At 48.2% G+C, this 16,895-nt stretch overlaps 2 protein-coding genes across 2 annotated transcripts; both read left to right on the top strand.

The window, feature by feature from the left end:
* The first annotated feature begins 2,539 nt into the window (after window positions 1-2,539).
* On the top strand, window positions 2,540-3,554 carry VPREB3 (pre-B lymphocyte 3). The gene is made up of 2 exons (XM_006903014.1): window positions 2,540-2,585; window positions 3,241-3,554. Exons 1-2 carry the CDS (start codon window positions 2,540-2,542, stop codon window positions 3,552-3,554), a joined length of 360 nt encoding a protein of 119 aa, XP_006903076.1.
* A 6,939-nt stretch (window positions 3,555-10,493) lies between these two features.
* Window positions 10,494-11,921, top strand: ZNF70 (zinc finger protein 70). Its single transcript, XM_006903013.1, has 2 exons — window positions 10,494-11,568; window positions 11,653-11,921. Exons 1-2 carry the CDS (start codon window positions 10,494-10,496, stop codon window positions 11,919-11,921), a joined length of 1,344 nt encoding a protein of 447 aa, XP_006903075.1.
* Window positions 11,922-16,895: the final 4,974 nt, after the last annotated feature.

Genomic DNA, 16,895 nt, shown 5'->3' with positions numbered 1-16,895 from the left:
TTCTCAGAGTCAGCCACAGTTTTTTATGATCCACACAGTCAAATGCCTTTGCATAATCAATGAAACACAGATCGACATTCTTCCGGTATTCCCTGCTTTCAGCTAAGATCCATCTAACATCAGCTACAAAACAAAAAACATGGTTCACAGGCTATAACACAGAAGACAACTAAGAATGCATCTAAAAGAGATATCCTGACCTTGAGCTGGCAGGGGAGCAGCTGTGGTGGAGGTGTGGTTGCAATAGGGAGAGGGAGAGGGAGAAATGCCTTGTAGTGAAGAAGGGAGGATGCACTATTTTCTTTGGGGGAACCACATGTTTCCCCCTCTTGAGCCTCAGTTGTAGCCTATGGATTATGAACCCAAATTGTACCCATTGTTTCCTTAATAACTTACCTCGCTGTAAGGGTGGTTTGTATAGCGTGGTCACTACAATGGATTATCAGATCCTGGAGAGAAGCAGAGCATGCTGTGGGAAGGATGGCTATAGTCGGAAGTATCTAAAGGTCAGAGACTAGAGCAATCTGTCTTCACCTCAAAGGAACCACATTTAGGCTGATCCTGGTGGTTATCCTTCTGAAGTCAGGCAGATTCAAATGCTATTCTGACCATTTTATAAAGTCCTGTTTGGATGTAATTAGTTAACAGGAGCTCCTGATAGAGTGGTTGTTATTATTGACTCATAGGAACCTGTGAACAACAGATCTGAATCCTGTCCTGTCCTGTGCCATCCTCACCATCTCTGACACACTTGAGCCCATTGCTGTAGACACAGTGTCAATCTACCTGGTTGAGGGTCTTCCTCTCTTTCACTGTCCCTTTATAAGGAATAGCCTCTCCTAACAACATGACCAAATTATGTGAGATGAAGTTTTGCCATGTTTGCTTCTAAGGAACACTCTGGTTTCCTAATCCAATCTGATTTGTATCCTTGTATGAGGAGAAAATTAGGGAGAAGGTGACCAACTATGTGAAGTCAAAGGCATGTTGGAGTCATGCTATCACAAAGCTGATAAATGCTTTAACTACCTGAAGCTAGAAGAGTGCATGAATAACTTCTTTTACAAAGATTTGTACAAGACTTTTAAATGTCCAGCATAAAAATGCTGTGCTACCCCTACTCTCTGACTTGCACTACTGCTCTTTCTCTCAGCCCTCTCACTCCTGTCTGTGGGTTCTATAATCTGCTGGACAGCACAAGACAGGAAGACCCTGGATGAGATGGATTGACATAGTAACTGGGGTAATGTGGGTAGTGTATCAGAGATAGTGAGAGCAGGGTTCAGAGCTATTTATAAACATATATATGATATCTATCTATATCATATATATATTATTTATATAACAAAGATGTTGTGGTTGTTGTTATGTGCCATCAAGTCATCTGCGACCCATAGCGACCCTATGTATAACAGCTCTGAAGCCTGCCCTGTTCTGAGCCAGACTTATTGATTCCGACACACCTTCCTCCATTGCCCCAGTTACTGTATCAATCCATCTTTTCCGGGGTCTTCTTCTCCTGCACTGTCCCTCCACCCTTCTGAGCATGATGTCCTTCTCCAAGGACTGGTCCTTCCTGGCCACATGCCCAAAGTATGTGAGATGGACCCTTATATACCTAGCTTCTAAGGAGATATTTGGTTTCAATCTCTCCAAAACGTATTTGATTTCTTAGAGGTCCCTGGATGTTCAAGACTCTCATCCAGCACCACAACTCAAAGGCATCATTCTTTTTCTGTCATCCTTAGTCATTGTCCAGCACTCTGATGCATAGCAAGTAATTGCAAAGACTATGGCCTGGAGGCAGGTGCACCTTAGTCTCTAGACTAACATCATTGCTTCTCAGTACTCTATAAAGATCCCTGAAAGCAAATTTACCTAATGCAATTAATATTGTGATTTCCTGACTGCTGGTGCCAAGAGTGTTGATTGTGTGTTGATCAAGGGGTGCATCGTGGGGAGGGCTGGGTTGAGGAGTAAAATGTGTGACAATGAAAAAAATATAAAAAGATGTAACTCATCCTAATCTTACCTCCTTAATTCAAAGGAATTACTCCAGTGAGGAAGGCTGGAATCATAAAATGGAAGGGCCATATTACTTGTTCCACTCCAGCTGTTTATATCTCTTTACTTATTGCTGTTTGCCATTTAATAGGGATCCATAGCTGACCCTCCAGTGGGTTATCTGAGTCTGTAAACCGCATGGGAGGAGACTGTCCATCTTTCTCCCTCCTCGTAGCTGGTGGATTTGAACAACCAGAGAGGCTCCACTTAGGCTTAGCAGCACAATTCCCTAAGGACTAGGCTGCCAGAGTTCTTGAAAGTCAAGCTGAAAGAAAAATGCAATCTCTAAGCCCCTGATCTAATCACTCCTTTTCTCAGAAGGTCTGCTGAGGCAAGGACCCTGTCGTTTAGGGTGGCTGGCGCTGCCTATCAACTAATTTGCATGCCCTGTTGTGGTCCAGTGGTCTCCCCTTGGTGTCACACAACTTGGAGCTGGTCCCGGCAGAACTTTGCCTGCCTGCCTCCTGCCTCATCCATGGCTTCCCGGTGCCTGGTTCTCTTCATTGGGGCCCTCCTGGCAGGTGAGCTCACCTGGGAGCAGGTAGGGGACAGCAGTAAGACTGGAACACCCTTGCCAAAAAAGCAAATGGATTAGAGTCTTATTCAGGGCCCAAAGATGGGGATACCTGGCTCCAGGAACTTTTCAAGTAAACTGGCAAATTAGGACCTCGGTTTCACCACTTGTGAATGACAAGTTGACTTTGGGGGTCTGCTCTTTTGAGATCTCAGTTCTCTGCTGGGGAAGCTGGCCTCTACTCTCAGAAGCAAGCAGATCCTGAGAATGTCCCCAGTTGCCTGAGGCCTACTTGAGGGGCAGTGTGGGTTGAGAAGCTCCCTGGGATGGTTAGTTTGTAGCCAGGGTTTGAAAGAGTCAAGTGATTGAAGGGGTGGGAGTCAACAGGGCAAGGGGGTAGGCACCAGGAAACCCACGGGTGCCCAGTTCCTCCATCCATGTTCTAGATCCCCAGACCAAGGTGTATCATTGAGATGCAGCACTATTGGGAACTCAAGAAAGGCCCAAGAAAGGAAGTGAGGTTCAGAGAAATAGCCATAAATTTAGCAGAACCAGGCCTCAGGCTTGTCCTGTGTGATTCAGCTATGGCACTTCTGCGAGAGGGATGTTGGGGTAGCCTGGAAAAGGCTCCTGCTGGGCCTAAGCCAATCCATCTCTCACAGCCTCACAGCCTGCCCCAGTCCAGCCAGATGCCCTGCTCATCTTCCCTGGCCAGATGGCCCAGCTCTCCTGCATCATCCTGAGCCCTCATCACGCTGCCAGCAGGGATTATGGTGTGTCCTGGTACCAGCAGCGGGCAGGGAGTGCCCCTCGTTACCTCCTCTACTACCGATCAGAGGACGACCAGGACCGGCCTGCTGACCTCCCTGCCCGCTTCTCAGCAGCCAGGGATGCGGCTAGCAATGCCTGCATCCTGACCATCGACCCTGTCCAGCCTGAGGATGATGCAGACTATTACTGCTCTGTGGGCTACTAGCTCTGAGGACTGGGGTGTATAGCAGTGTCCCTGGATGCCTCCCATTCGGCTCCAACATTGCTTTTCCTCTTCTGTAAATTGAGTTAATAATAGTCGATATGTCAACTACAGGTATAATGAGGAGTGTGAAGTCCCAGATGAGAAAGTGACTGTGGTCAGTCTGGTATTGTGCGTGTGTGTGAGAGCGAGCGACTGAGCGAGCGTGTAAGCAAGCCAACAAGGGGCTGGGGCGGGTGGATGTGGGGATTGTTGAAGAAGAGGAAACACCTGAGCTCTTCGGGGAGTGGTCCTGCGTCTCCCCGGCTCCCAGGAGGCTCAGGAGGGTGGCCTGGCTTTGTGGCTGTAAGGGGAGAAAGAGGAACCAGTCACTCCGCTCTGCAAGGCTGGTTGTGGGCCAACAGTTACCTTGGGGTTTCTGTCCAAATCAGGGTCAACTTTGTGGGGGCAGGGAAGTAGAGATGATTTGGGCTCGGGACCCGAGTGTCAGAATTGTTGGGGAGACACCAGAAGGCCGCAGCCCCAAAAGGCTCCCCGAAACTCACCCCAGGGGGCACTGTTCCAGGGTCAAAAGAGGGCAATGGGTGGAAGGAAAAATCTTGCTCCTAGAAGCAGGCCAGGGCTCTGCTAGTAGGGTGCCAAAACACATCCTTCTTCCCTCGCTGCTCCACTAAGAAATGCCTCTTGCCTGGATAATAGATTTCTGCCGCAGGTTTTTGGGCGTACAGGGTCGTGAAGGTACCCCACCTCCCGCGGGCCGGGCTGTATTGAAGGGGCCTGGATTTGATAGCCCTGGGCCCACGTGGATGACAGGTTTGAAGGCTCTGGGGACAAAAGACGTCCCGGAGTCTCTGCTAGCTCTGCTCCAGCTCGCTATTCTTGCCTGAGTTTCCCTTTTGCATTCTGGAGCTGCTGGGAAAACAGTTCAGGCTAAAAAGCCACCACGGGAGCCAGGTCCCTGCGCCCTACAAGTCTGCGCGCGCAGACGCTGGCAGCCGAGATCACAGAGCCCGACCTCGGCCCGGCCGACCATAGTTCCGGAAGTGCCCGCGGCGGGGCGGGGCCGGGCGTGCGCGTCATCGCGGCGCGGGAGAGTTGCGTCACAGCTGAGCCGGGAAGGCCGGTCCCCTGCGGGTTGGAGCGGCTCAGGTGTGGCCCCGCCCCGCCGCCCGCGCCTCCGCCTCTCCCAGGTGAGCACCCCGTCGTCCTGGGTGTGCGCTGGGCCTGAGATCTTTCCCCCTGATGTGACAGTCTGGTCCTGGTGGCCCCGTGCGGGCGTCCACGGCTCCAGGAGTTTGCAGGGACGTCGGTCCCTCGGGGGCACGTGAAAAATCTGCGTACCGCCGTGGGAAAGCTGGCCGAGGGTGCTCGAGCCTGAGGCTCCCAGGGGACGAAGTGACCAGTACTGGGGAGGGGAAGCCCAAGAGGGGAGAAGATTCAAGATTGCCAACTTTCTATCCATAACGGAAACTTCAGCATGATTGGAATGTAAAACCGCTCGGCGGGAACCTCGGAGACATTTGGCTTAACTGCTGGGTGGAGGAGGGTAGTTGCATTTGACAGATGCCGGGAGAGGGATCCTTGGACTGGATAATCTGTCCCATACCTAGTAGGGAGCCTTCTGGAGCCCTGCTGGGATGAGATAGATTTTTGAAAGGGGCCACCTAGGCCCTAACTCCCCAGTTTCCCGTTACAGTATGCGTCTGTGTTGTCACATCTTTCAGGTTTTCCAGGATAAACCCATAAACCGGCAGAGTTTTAAATATTGGCAACAAAACAAGCCCAGTTGTTCGAGAGCCAAACTAAACGTGTCTTTGGCCAGAGTCCCAGGCAATGAGTTTGCAACCTCTGAACTGGAGGGCTTTGAGAAGGACGTGGCAAGAGGAAGACTGAGGAGAGAAGCCTGGGTTTGTCAGTTGGGAGATGATGAGATGAGAGCTGAGGTCTCAACTAAAAGTGGAGACTCAGAATTTGAATTGTGCTAGAGAAGATTATTAAACATACCATTGACTACCAAGAGGACACAGGTCTGTCCTGGAGAGGGTGAAACCAGCTTGCTCTCTAGAAGCACAGGTTTTGACGCTCCAGCTCACATACTTTGGGCATGATGCCAGGAGAGACCAGTTCTTGGAGAAGGACATCATGTTTGTAAGGGCAGAAGAGGAAGGCCCTAGATGAGTTGGATTGACAGACACAGTGATGGGGGCAATAGGGGGAGATGTGTTGGAGACATATTGGCTCAGGATAGGACAGAGTTCAGAGTTATTGTGGATAGGGTCATTATGAGTCACAGGAGACTCAATGGCATATAGGGTCATGGTTGCCCATGGTAACATTAATGGCCCAATGAATTAAGTATTTTGCCATTGTTATGTGCTGTAGAGTCAGAACTAACTCCTAGCTGGTACTCCAATTACAGAGGCTAAAATTGCACAGGAAGAAATTGTCCATTTTTCTTCTGAAGAGCATCTGGTGGAGTCCCACTACCTGGTTTTGGGCTGACAGCACAACTCCTTACTCACCAGGCACCACCAGAACTCCCAAGAGGCAAGTGGTTTGAATCTACCAGCTGTTCTATGAGAGAAAGATGGGCACTCTTCTGTACAATTTACTGTCTCTGAAAACCTGCTGGAGGATCAGTATGAGTTGGTTCCCATTCCACAGTGAAGAGTGAGTTGTAGTCATAGTCTTCCACTTTGTGATTCTAGTCCCTTTGTGCTTAAGATCTCATTTGGGGACAAGTTAATTTTTGTATTAATAAGTAGGATCCTCATCTTAGAAGGCATTATCCAAGTTACCCTAGTACTTAGTCTCCTGGGGTTGTGGTTTATAGCCCTGAGATCCCATAGAGGAATAGAGCCTAGAAAGTGCCAACTCTGTTCATTCTGGACACTGCATCTATAACCCTGATACACAAACAATCTCAGCCTATATGTGCCTGACCCACAATTCATCAGCCTCTGTGACTACGTGTATTGGTTTCTAATTGAGCCATTTCCTTGATTGTTTTTGAGTTTCTGTGACACCTTCTAGCAAATTACAAGTCCAAAGACACAGATGGAAGTGAAGGGACTGAGGGGAGGAGGATAATTGATGTTGGAGATCAGAGAGTGGTGCAGCAGTTTGGACTTTTGGAACATTTTTAACCTCTGCCTTACAGGAATTCACACTTGTCTGTTGCTGTCAAGTCAGAATGATTTGTAGTGAGTTTCAGAGGCTGTAAATGACACATGAGGAAGTTGCCCATCTTTATTCCTCAGAGCAGCTAGTGGATGTGAACCCCTGCCTTTGAGTTGGCTTTTCAGTTCCTTACCAGAGCTCTTTAAACTTTTGCTAGTAATTGTAAAAGGAATTTTTTTTGCAGCGTTTTGAGAGGACAGATAGAAAAGGTTGGACAGTAGCAGCTGATTGTAGTAGGGCAAGGAGTGAGGAATCTGATGGAAGTCAGTTGACGTGCCCTCTACACCTACACCGAGATGGGCTTCAGCTTCACACATCCAGTGGGTACCCAGTATGTATCCACCTCAAGTGTGGCCACCACCCATCCATCATTGGAGGTTTATAGGCTGCTGTGAAGCTGACCAAGTTTCTGTGAACTTTCTAGACTAAGACCAGGACAAAAGTCCTGGTGATCTTCAGAAACCAGTGCATGAAGCCCTGTAGTCACAACAGCCCAATCTGTAGCTGATGGTGAAAATGCTGTAGGAGTAGGCCCTGCCTTTTCCCCTTGTGCATGAGATCAGAGGGAGCTGGGGATGACACGTGTGGGGCTAGGGAGGGGAGCCTGGGCGGAATTGGAAGGTTCTTGAAGTTGGTGAAGTTCAGAAGCTGTTTGAAGTAAGAGAGCTGGAAGGATTGATACTAGTGGATTAAAGTGGAGAAGAGGAGGACAGAGCTGAAGCAGCCAGAGAATTTGAATTACTTAGTTTCGTGCTTTCCCTCCATCTAACTTTCCCACTAGCTGAAACGTGATATATTTTAGGGCATTATTTTTATCGTAGGAGTATGCAATGAGGGTTGCAGAGTGGATTATATTTGGGGGTAGGGGGTGGGGTTTGGGGAGGTGCGGGGGGGATTGTGTACCAATGAGGGAGTTTTTCTTTTGCTTTTCAAGGAGAGGAGCAAACGGGGTGGGGGGGGTTTGTGCGGGGAGAAGGGTGCAACAATGAATGAGTGGAATTCCAAAATCTCTATAGATCTTCATTGAAATGAAAAATAAACAAATTAAATTAATAAAAAAAAAATAGATTCCAAAAGAAATGAGTTGGAGTTCTGTTGGCCTAGTGGCAAAAAGCTGCTCTGCAATCCCAAAGGCATGCTGTTCGAATCTACCAGATGCTCTGCTGGAGAAAGAGGGCTAATTTCCTCCTGTGCCAGTCAGATCCTATTCGACGGTCCACAACAAGAAAAAAAGAAATGAATTTTCATTGTGACTTTTAGGATTGATTTGTTATGTTCACTTGCTTTGATGCCAGGTGTATTGCTGTACAGATGAGCAATGTTGAGCTTTGGTGGGAGAAGTTCTTGGAGTCTCTGCCTAGGGCACTTCCAGTGATCTACAGAGATGAGCTATTGCTTTCCTGCTCCTTGAGGGGTTTCCCTTTTTCTAGCACACAGGTTTCTGAATGAAGATCCTCTAGGGCTCCTACAGTGGATCAGCTGGCAGCCAAACACCTGCTTTATCTGGACCTGCTGCTTTCTGTCATTTTTATCTACTTTTACCTCCTGAACAGTTTGTTTCTTTAAAGGGTTCTTTGGAGAACCTCCCAGGTACTTTCTTGAATAAAGAATTTTTGGGAGAGAAAAATGTTATCTAGCATAAAAACGAGTATCTTTTCTCTCATCCGGTCATGTGTTGATTCAGCAAAAGTGTTTGTCAGTATAGACTGCCGTGCTGGGTACTGGGCTAAGGACCTGAATGAAGGAAACTGGTGGTGATGGGGCAGTGCAGGCAGGTGTTTGCCACACAGGGCGTGATGAACTCCACAGTCCACTCAGGAAACACAGCAAACCCTATGGAGGTCGAGAAAATGGGGAATTTGGACTAAGTCTGAGGATGGGGGCAGTGTGAGGGCAGGATTTTTGCTAGCCTTGGTTAGGGACAGTCTGGGGCTTCGTTAGAGATGGAGGAGTGGCTGAGCTGGGATACTGGGGTGTAGGGGATGCAGGCTAGACATGGTCTAAGGGCCAGTGTGAGGGCCTTGTAAAGAAGGATCTCCTTGTGGCATCAGGAAACTAGTGAAGCCCTAGGATGGGAAACTGTGTGGCCAGATCATGGTCTGGCCTCGTCTGCTGCTTGGGTAATTGTTAGCCTCACCCAGGGGCACAGTGGAGGAGAGGCCTCTGAGCTGAGCTTTGTCAAGATTACAGGAGGGATAACCATGGGGGGCAGGTATACCTGAGTCTGACTGTGGGCTGTCTGTATCACAGTGGGGAGAACCCTGTGGGGCAGGTCATGGTAGACTCCTTGATGGCATTGAACTTGTTCTCTTTGCTCCCCTTTTCTTAAGTAAAGAGAGTAGCTAAAAGGAAGGATAGCAAGCTCGAATGACCAGCTGACCCATGACAGTCGCGTGCATGCCCGGGTAGCACTGTTCTCCCTGTGGATTTCAAGGGCTGGTTTTTGGGAAGTAGATTGCCAAGCCTTTCCTCTGAGGCCCCTCTTGGCGGATCTGAACCATCAACGTTCTAGTTAGCGACCGGGTGTATGCACCATTTGTGTCACCAAAGGGCTCTAGGAGCTGGGCGTAGGTGATTAGAGGTGATAATTGAAATCATCCTGGGGAGCAGCGATAGGGCCTGAGACATAGAGTGAAGGAGAGCATAGGGAGGCTGAGGCGCCTCAGAGAGACCCCAGGCAATGGGCATGGGTGAGAGGGTTTGGGTGAGAGGGTTTAGTGTGACTCCCAGAGCCCTGGCTTGGGCTCTGACTGGACAAGGCAGTGAATCTAGTTACCCACCCTCTTACCCCCTGCCAAATTCATGACAACTCAGCTACATGCAGAAGAGAGCAGAGCACCCTGCTATAAGGCTCCCAAGGGCAGCAAGCTGCTACACCTTTTACCTGCAAAGTATATTCAAACTGCCAACCTTTTGGTGAGCAGTGGAGCACTTCAGGACTCCTTAACTGAGTGTGGTAGAGAAATACTCTTTCTTAATAATCTACCCTGTCAAGTCTTCCAGTAAGTTGGAGTCTCACTTCTTTCTCCCAGGACCCTGTTCACTGTTTGGTTCACCTGGGGCTGTGCTCTGTAAGCACCTTCAGTGGTGTATAGTTAGACATTCTCAGTGGAAAGCTTGAGATGTGTCTGTCTGTCTGGAGTCCCTGGTGGTATGGTGGCTGGTGTGCTTGGTTGCTAACTGAAAGGTCTGCATGTTCTCCAAGGAGGTACTTCCTCCAGGGAGGAAAGCTCGGTGATCTGCTTCTGAAAAACCAGTAATTCTGACACATCCAGGGGGCTCAGGTGGCCTGGCGGTAAGGAGTTGTGCTGCAGTCCCAAAGGCACGTGGTTTGGATTCACCAGTTACTCCAAGAGAGAAGGATGGGCAGTCTCTTCCCATGTGATTAACTGCTTCTGAGAACTCTCTGAAGGGTCAGCTACAGGTAGGTTCTGACTCAGTAGTACCAAATAACTGTGGCACAACCTACTGTGCTATGCTCAGGGTGACTAGGAGTCTAAGTTGACTGCAGCAGGCACAGTGGCTTGTATGCCTTGTCATGTCTCTCAGTTGGCTGGGATCCTGAAACAGACTGGCTACTTTCACACACTAATTTGACTGTTGCCCCTGAAGAATCTAGCCCAGAGGAGAGGCATATGGCTGGCACTTTACTTCTGGACATTATAATGCCCCTTCTTTTCCTTTCAGGTTTGAGGCCAGTGGCAGTGACACAGAAGAGAATACTTTTGATGAACTACAACTGCTGAGTGAACCTCCATCACAATGGAAGTTGCCCCGGGGACTCAGTTTACAGAAGCATTTGTTTTTGGGGACAGGTTGGAGATGCAGCAAGAACTCTTTCCCCGGGAGGACTTGGGGAGTCCCTTTCTTCAGGACCGAGCTCTGGAGCACATGGCTGTCATCTATAAGGAGGTCCCTCTTGGGGAGCAGGGTGAGGAGTGTGGTGATTATGGGGGCAGCTTCAGTCTGTGTTCTAGTCCCATGCCACAGCAGAATGCACTTCCAACCACTGTGCCCCAGGATGGTGAATTACTCAACTTGGCTTTCCTGCAGCAGTCAGATCTCAGCGTGTGTCACTTGGCTCCTACTGGTGGAGAAGACTCTGGCGAGCCTGATGCCAAGAAAGCAGGCTGGAGGGATGCTGGGCTTGGTGACCCTTGCAGAGCAGCCAAGCCATATGAGTGCCAGGAGTGTGGAAAAGCCTTCAGCCAGAGCTCCCACCTGCTGAGGCACCAGGTGATCCACACTGGTGAGAAGCCATACGAGTGTGGGGAGTGTGGGAAGGCTTTCAGCCAGAGCTCACACCTGCTCCGGCACCAGGTGATCCACTCCGGGAAGAAGCCGTTTGTGTGCCAGGAGTGCGGGAAGGCTTTCAGGCAGAGCTCTGCCCTCACGCAGCATCAGAAAACCCACAGTGGCAAGCGGCCCTACGAGTGCAGGGCCTGTGGGAAGGACTTCAGCCGCAGCACCAGCTTGCGGAAGCACGAGCGGATCCACACGGGGGAGAAGCCCTACCAGTGCAAAGAATGTGGGAAGGCCTTCAACCAGAGCTCGGGCCTGAGCCAGCACCGCAAGATCCACACCCTGAGGAAGCCCCACACATGCGACCTCTGTGGGAAGGCCTTCTGTCACAGGTCCCACCTTGTCCGGCACCAGCGCATACACACAGGGAAGAAGCCCTACACATGTGAGGAGTGTGGGAAAGCCTTCAGCCAGAGCTCCAACCTCATTGAACACCACAAAACTCACACGGGTGAGAAGCCGTACCAATGTCACCAATGTGGGAAAGCCTTCAGCCAGAGCTCCAACCTCATTGAACACCACAAAACTCACACGGGTGAGAAGCCGTACCAATGTCACCAATGTGGGAAAGCCTTCAGCCAGAGCTTCTCACTCATTGAGCACCAGAGGATCCATACAGGTGAGAAGCCCTATGAATGTGGCCAATGTGGGAAAGCCTTCTGCCACAGTTCAGCCCTCATCCAGCACCAGAGGATCCACACTGGGAAGAAGCCCTATGCCTGTAATGAGTGTGGGAAAGCCTTCCGGCACCGGTCAGCCCTCATCGAGCACTACAAGACTCACACCAGGGAGAAGCCCTATGAATGCAATACTTGTGGCAAGGCCTTCCGGGGCAGCTCACACCTCATCCGGCACCAGAAAACCCACACAGCCGCTGAGAAGCTGTAGCATAGAGTACTGGTGGAGAGCTTGGTGGTGTTTCCCAATGATGCCCATATTGGGACTGCTGTATCCCATGGTGGTGCTGGTGGGGCCTCCATGACCAGCACCTGGGTGTCCACAGTGGTGGGAGTGCCGTGTGGCCTGGGACTAGCCCCAGCTCCACAGATTCCTGAGCTGAAGGAAGGCCGGGCCAGGGGGAAATAGTGGACATGGTGGCCTGCTGGAATAGAGTGTTTCCAGTTCTCATTCCTCCTCAGTCTGACATGCAATCTCATGAGATAGTTTCCCCTCTATTTGCTGTTTCTAGAATCCAGAAGAAGAGCAAACACCAAAAGGAGAGAGTTGAGTTAAACCTGTGAAAACATCAAGTGAACTCTTCATGCCTTGGCGTGGGCCCTGGAGAATGCGAGAAGTGTGCTCAGCCCAAGTCAGCTGCAGGATACTCTCCCATGTGGATTCACCAGTGGGCAGTGGAGTTCTGCACCTTGATCAACATTGCTCGGGACATCACAGCAGGCTGATGGAGGGAAGGGGAGGCTGGAGGGTCGCTGTTGTTAGACGTCCTGACAGATGGGGGGTACTATCTCTAATGTGGCCTGGGCACTAGACTGAGCCTTCGCAAGACCCACTGGCCTGGGAGTCCCATGAGCCCCTTCTGGTCTGTCCCCCAGTGTTGGGAGCAGGTACAGTTCGGTGGAGAAGGCCATGGCTCAGAGCCTAATGATCTGGATGCAGACCCCAGTCCTGTCTTTTCCTTCCTCCCTGTGTAACCTTGACTAGGTCCTGCCTGTCCTCCCATGGGGCTCACTGCTCCATCTTTTAGAGTAGGGTCCTGGGGCCTGGCTGGATGGCTCCAAAGGCTGGTGTGAAGCTCTTGTGCAGATTGAGGCAGTGTGTGTGGAAGGGCTTTGAAACTTGAGTGGTCCTGAGTGGTGGCTAAGGAGGAAGAACTGAAGTGGCCACTAAAGTGGCCCCACTTAACCCAGAAATGCTGTCGTCAGTGGCTGGGCCTCCTGGTCTCTAAATCAAATCAGACGCCGTCACCCCTTAGATCTGCTCTCAGGCCAGCTGAGGTCTGCCAGCTGTGTGTGCCTGGTGATACTGCCTGCAGGTGGACTGTGCCTCCTCCCAGCCTCCCCTTTCCCTCAGCAATGCCATTGTTGGTTGCACCTGGGGGTTGGACTGTGGTTTATTCTGGAAATTTCCAGATTACAGCACCTGGCACAGCCAGCCTGTCTCAGCTTCCCCCACCCCTGTGCCTGGGGCATCTTGCCTCAGGTCATCACTTATGTTGGTTTCACAGGTGAACAGTGGCCTTTGGTGCTGGTTCCATAGGTGGACAGCAGTCTTTGGTGCTGGTTCCAGAGGTGGACAGTGGTCTCTGGTGCTGGTTCCAGGGATGGACAGTGGTTTCTGGTGTTGGTTTCAGAGATGGACAGGTGGTCCTTTCCCTCTTCCTCCTTCCTTCTGTTTTGGCAGTTTGTGAAACATGAGGGTTAGATTCCATTTCTGAAGGGTCAGGAGCCTGGTGGTACAGTGATTAAAATGCTTGACTGCTAAGTGATAGTGGTGGTTCTGACCCAGTGGTCACTCTTCAGGAGTGTGCTTCTGCCGTGATGACGAGGAAAGCTTTGGAAACTCCGGAGCAGTCCTACTTTGTTTTCCAGGATCACTGAGTCAGCATGGGGTCCATAGCATTGGGTACAGGTTCTGAAGTGTTCCTGTCCTCTCGTGGGCTCGTGGTGGAATCTGGTGCTTTTCTAGTTGTGAGTGAGCGGAGTCCCAATCCTTCCTGGTACTCTCTTCAACCTCTGTCAGCATTTAGTGATACATTTCTTTAATTCATTCTTTATCAACCAGTATAAAATTGTAAAAGATTGTCTTTTGCTGCATTTTAATCTTCTTTGAATGTGTTTTTTTTTAAAATTATATTTTTTCCTTACTATAACATTGTTTTACTTAAATGTGTAGCTCCAACTCCTGCTTTGCTTGCTAAATTGTTTTGTGAAATGGTAATATAGTCTGCTATTTTTTTTGTGTGTAGTTGTTTAACACTTTACAATTCTAAGATTATTTATTTAGATGCAATAATATATTATTGTTTCTAGTAAACATAAAAGGAGCTCTGGTGTTGTAGCCCATAGAGAGTTGCTGCTCAGTCAAAAGCTACGCTTCTCTGGTGGTTTGAATCCACCAGCCACTCCATGGAAGAAAGATGGACAGTCTCTGCGTGTGTGATTTACAGCCTTGGAAACCTGCTGGAGGAGGGTCAGCTGTGATTTGGAACAGACTCAACATCAATGAAAGAGAGAGAGAGAGGAGAGAGAGAGAAAATACAGGCACACGGATCTAGAATTTTCTCTGATAGCTTTATCAGCACTCTTAAATTTGACATGTTCTTGTAATTAGAAATTTATTTTTGGCTCAAATATTATTGCTACTCTTTTTTAAAATTTATTTTATACTGATTTATTGACAAAGTGTGAATACATTGTTTTTCACAAAAGATCCTCCCCATTTCCTTCACTCCCCTTCATCAAACTGTGCAACCCTATGATTAACACCCCACCGCCCTGCCCATCCTCATCCCTCTGATTCCTCCCCTCCCTTGGATCCTCTTACTCATTCTACAGTAATGGTTTTATATAGTATTTGTTGTTACTCTTTCTTTACTCTTTCCATGTGATGAATGCTTATGCTAATGCTGTTTGTTTCTTATTGCACTGTAGTTTGCTCTATTTCTGGATGTTCATAGAACTCCTTTGGACCTGGAATATAGTGTCACTTACCACAAAGCTTCTATGTACTCTCAAGGAATGCTTATTTCTTTCTTTAGTCTTATTTGGTAAATCAATTAAAAAAAAATTACCTAAACTTATACTTTCCCTAAATTTCTGTTTCCTTCAATGTTCTTAACCCCAGGGCCCACTGGCTGCTTAAGAGTCCACAGCATTTGGAGGTTTAAGAGTTGGTGGGTGAGGGTGCGCATGAGTGAGCTGACCTGGAGTAGCTACTGCAGCCTTCATAAAGTTTTGAAGGGGCTGTGACCTCTGTGGTTAAAACTTCTTTACCTGTTTATGTATTTAGCATAGTAAAGCAATTAACTATATATGCCCCAAATGTCTTAGTTCTTGTTTCTTAAAAAATTAATACCTTCTTTCTTGCTATGTATCTGAGAACTGGACAAATAATAATGATGACATAAAGGTAATTGATGGATTTGAGCTGTGGTTTTGGAGAAGAGCACTGAATAAACTGCCAAAAGAACAAACAGATATATCTTGGAGAGGGTGCAGCCAGAGTGCTCGTTGGAGGCAGGAATGATGAGGCTTCGCCTCACATACTTTGGGCATGTTGCTAGGAGGGTCTATTCCTTGGAGAGGGACGTGATGCTGGGAACGGTGGAGAGTTGGTGAAGGAGAGGAAGACCCTCAACCAGGTGGATTGACATGGTGAGTGCTGCTGTGAGCTCTTGTGTGTCAGGAAGTGTGAGGATGGCACAGGATAGAACAGATACTTTGTTCGTAGAGTCACTATGAGTCATACTTAACTTGACGGCACTTAACAGCAACAAGTAGTATGTTTAAAAATCTTGCCATTTAGTGCCTCTTTTAGGGAGCTCTAGTAGCATAATTTCAGACTGCAGAAGTGAAATAGAATTCCTCCATTTTCTAATCTTTGGCTTTAGTTGTTGGTGTGTATATTGAAATAATAGTTGTATTAACAGAACTTTCTGGTACATTTATGGGTTTTATCCTATCTCTCACAGTACTGTACTTACCTCAGCATAGATCTTGAAATGGTGTTTTATCCATGAATGCAACACCATTCTTCCTTAATTTTTCATTCTTGGCATAATAGATCTAACAAAGTGGCCAATGTCTGTCCATCTCAGCTCACTAATGCCTAGAATGTTTGGTTTTTCTGTTTGACATAAGTAGACCATTTCATTTTTGACAACTTTCAATTTTCTTAGTACTTTGTACATTCCATGTTCCAGTTATTAATGGATATTTGCAGCTGCTTCTCCTTTTGTGAGTTATTCCAATCTGGGCTCTTCCTCTAGTACTATATCTGTATCTTTTTTGAGTGAATTCCAACCTGGGCTCTACCTTTAGCACTGTATCTACCTTTGTTGTGCTATTGTTTATAGGATTTTTGAAGGCTTGTTATTTCAGAAGTAGATGGCCAATCCTGCTTCCTCTCTGTCTTAATCGAGGAGCTCTGCTGAAACCTGTCCGCTCTGGGTGACTTCTGTGGGATTTGAAACACTGGTGGCTTAGCGTCTGATATCACAGCAACCCACAAGTTACCCCAGTACAGCAAACTGACAGACAAGTGCTGTACTAATAAGAGCAAGTGGTAAACAAGCAAGTAAATACACCCTTAAACTATACAAGAACTAGCAACAGTCAAGTCACTTCCCTAATATAATCATCTAATTACCAATCAGATGATTATATTAGGGGAGTTATTTGCTGAATTACAGATTTCTGTTGTAACTCTAACAGAAAACCACAGAAACAATCAAGCATATAAATATAACAGCCCAGGATGGCCCTTTGTGGTCCTGGCTGAGACCTGTAGCGGCATGGCAAGATGTGGCCCTGTATGGCTCCTGGGCCTCAAGCTGAGGTCACGGCGTGGTGTAAGATAAAGACGTGTGTCTGGGTATTGTCCTTTCTCCATACCCGTTCAGTCTGTATGCTGAACAGATAATTCAAGAAACTATGCTTTATGAAGAAGAAAGTGGTGTCATATCCATCTTTCTCCTGTGGAGCAATAATAGATTCAAAACATGTTCCCTTGGGCTGGCAGCACAACTCCCTACCACTAAGCCACCAAAGCTCTATGAGATCTCTAGTCTACACGTAACAGGAAATATTACAAATATTGGAAAGACTAGAGGAAGACTATCAACAACTTGCATTATATAGATGATACAACCTTGCATGCTGAAATTGAGGAGGATTTTAAATA

Source organism: Elephantulus edwardii, unplaced genomic scaffold (genome assembly GCF_000299155.1).
Source record: "Elephantulus edwardii isolate Elephantulus edwardi_28Jun2011 unplaced genomic scaffold, EleEdw1.0 scaffold00494, whole genome shotgun sequence".
Classification (NCBI taxonomy): Eukaryota; Metazoa; Chordata; class Mammalia; order Macroscelidea; family Macroscelididae; genus Elephantulus; species Elephantulus edwardii.
Note: the sequence above shows the minus strand (reverse complement) of the source record. Positions and strands in the feature narration are given on the sequence as shown.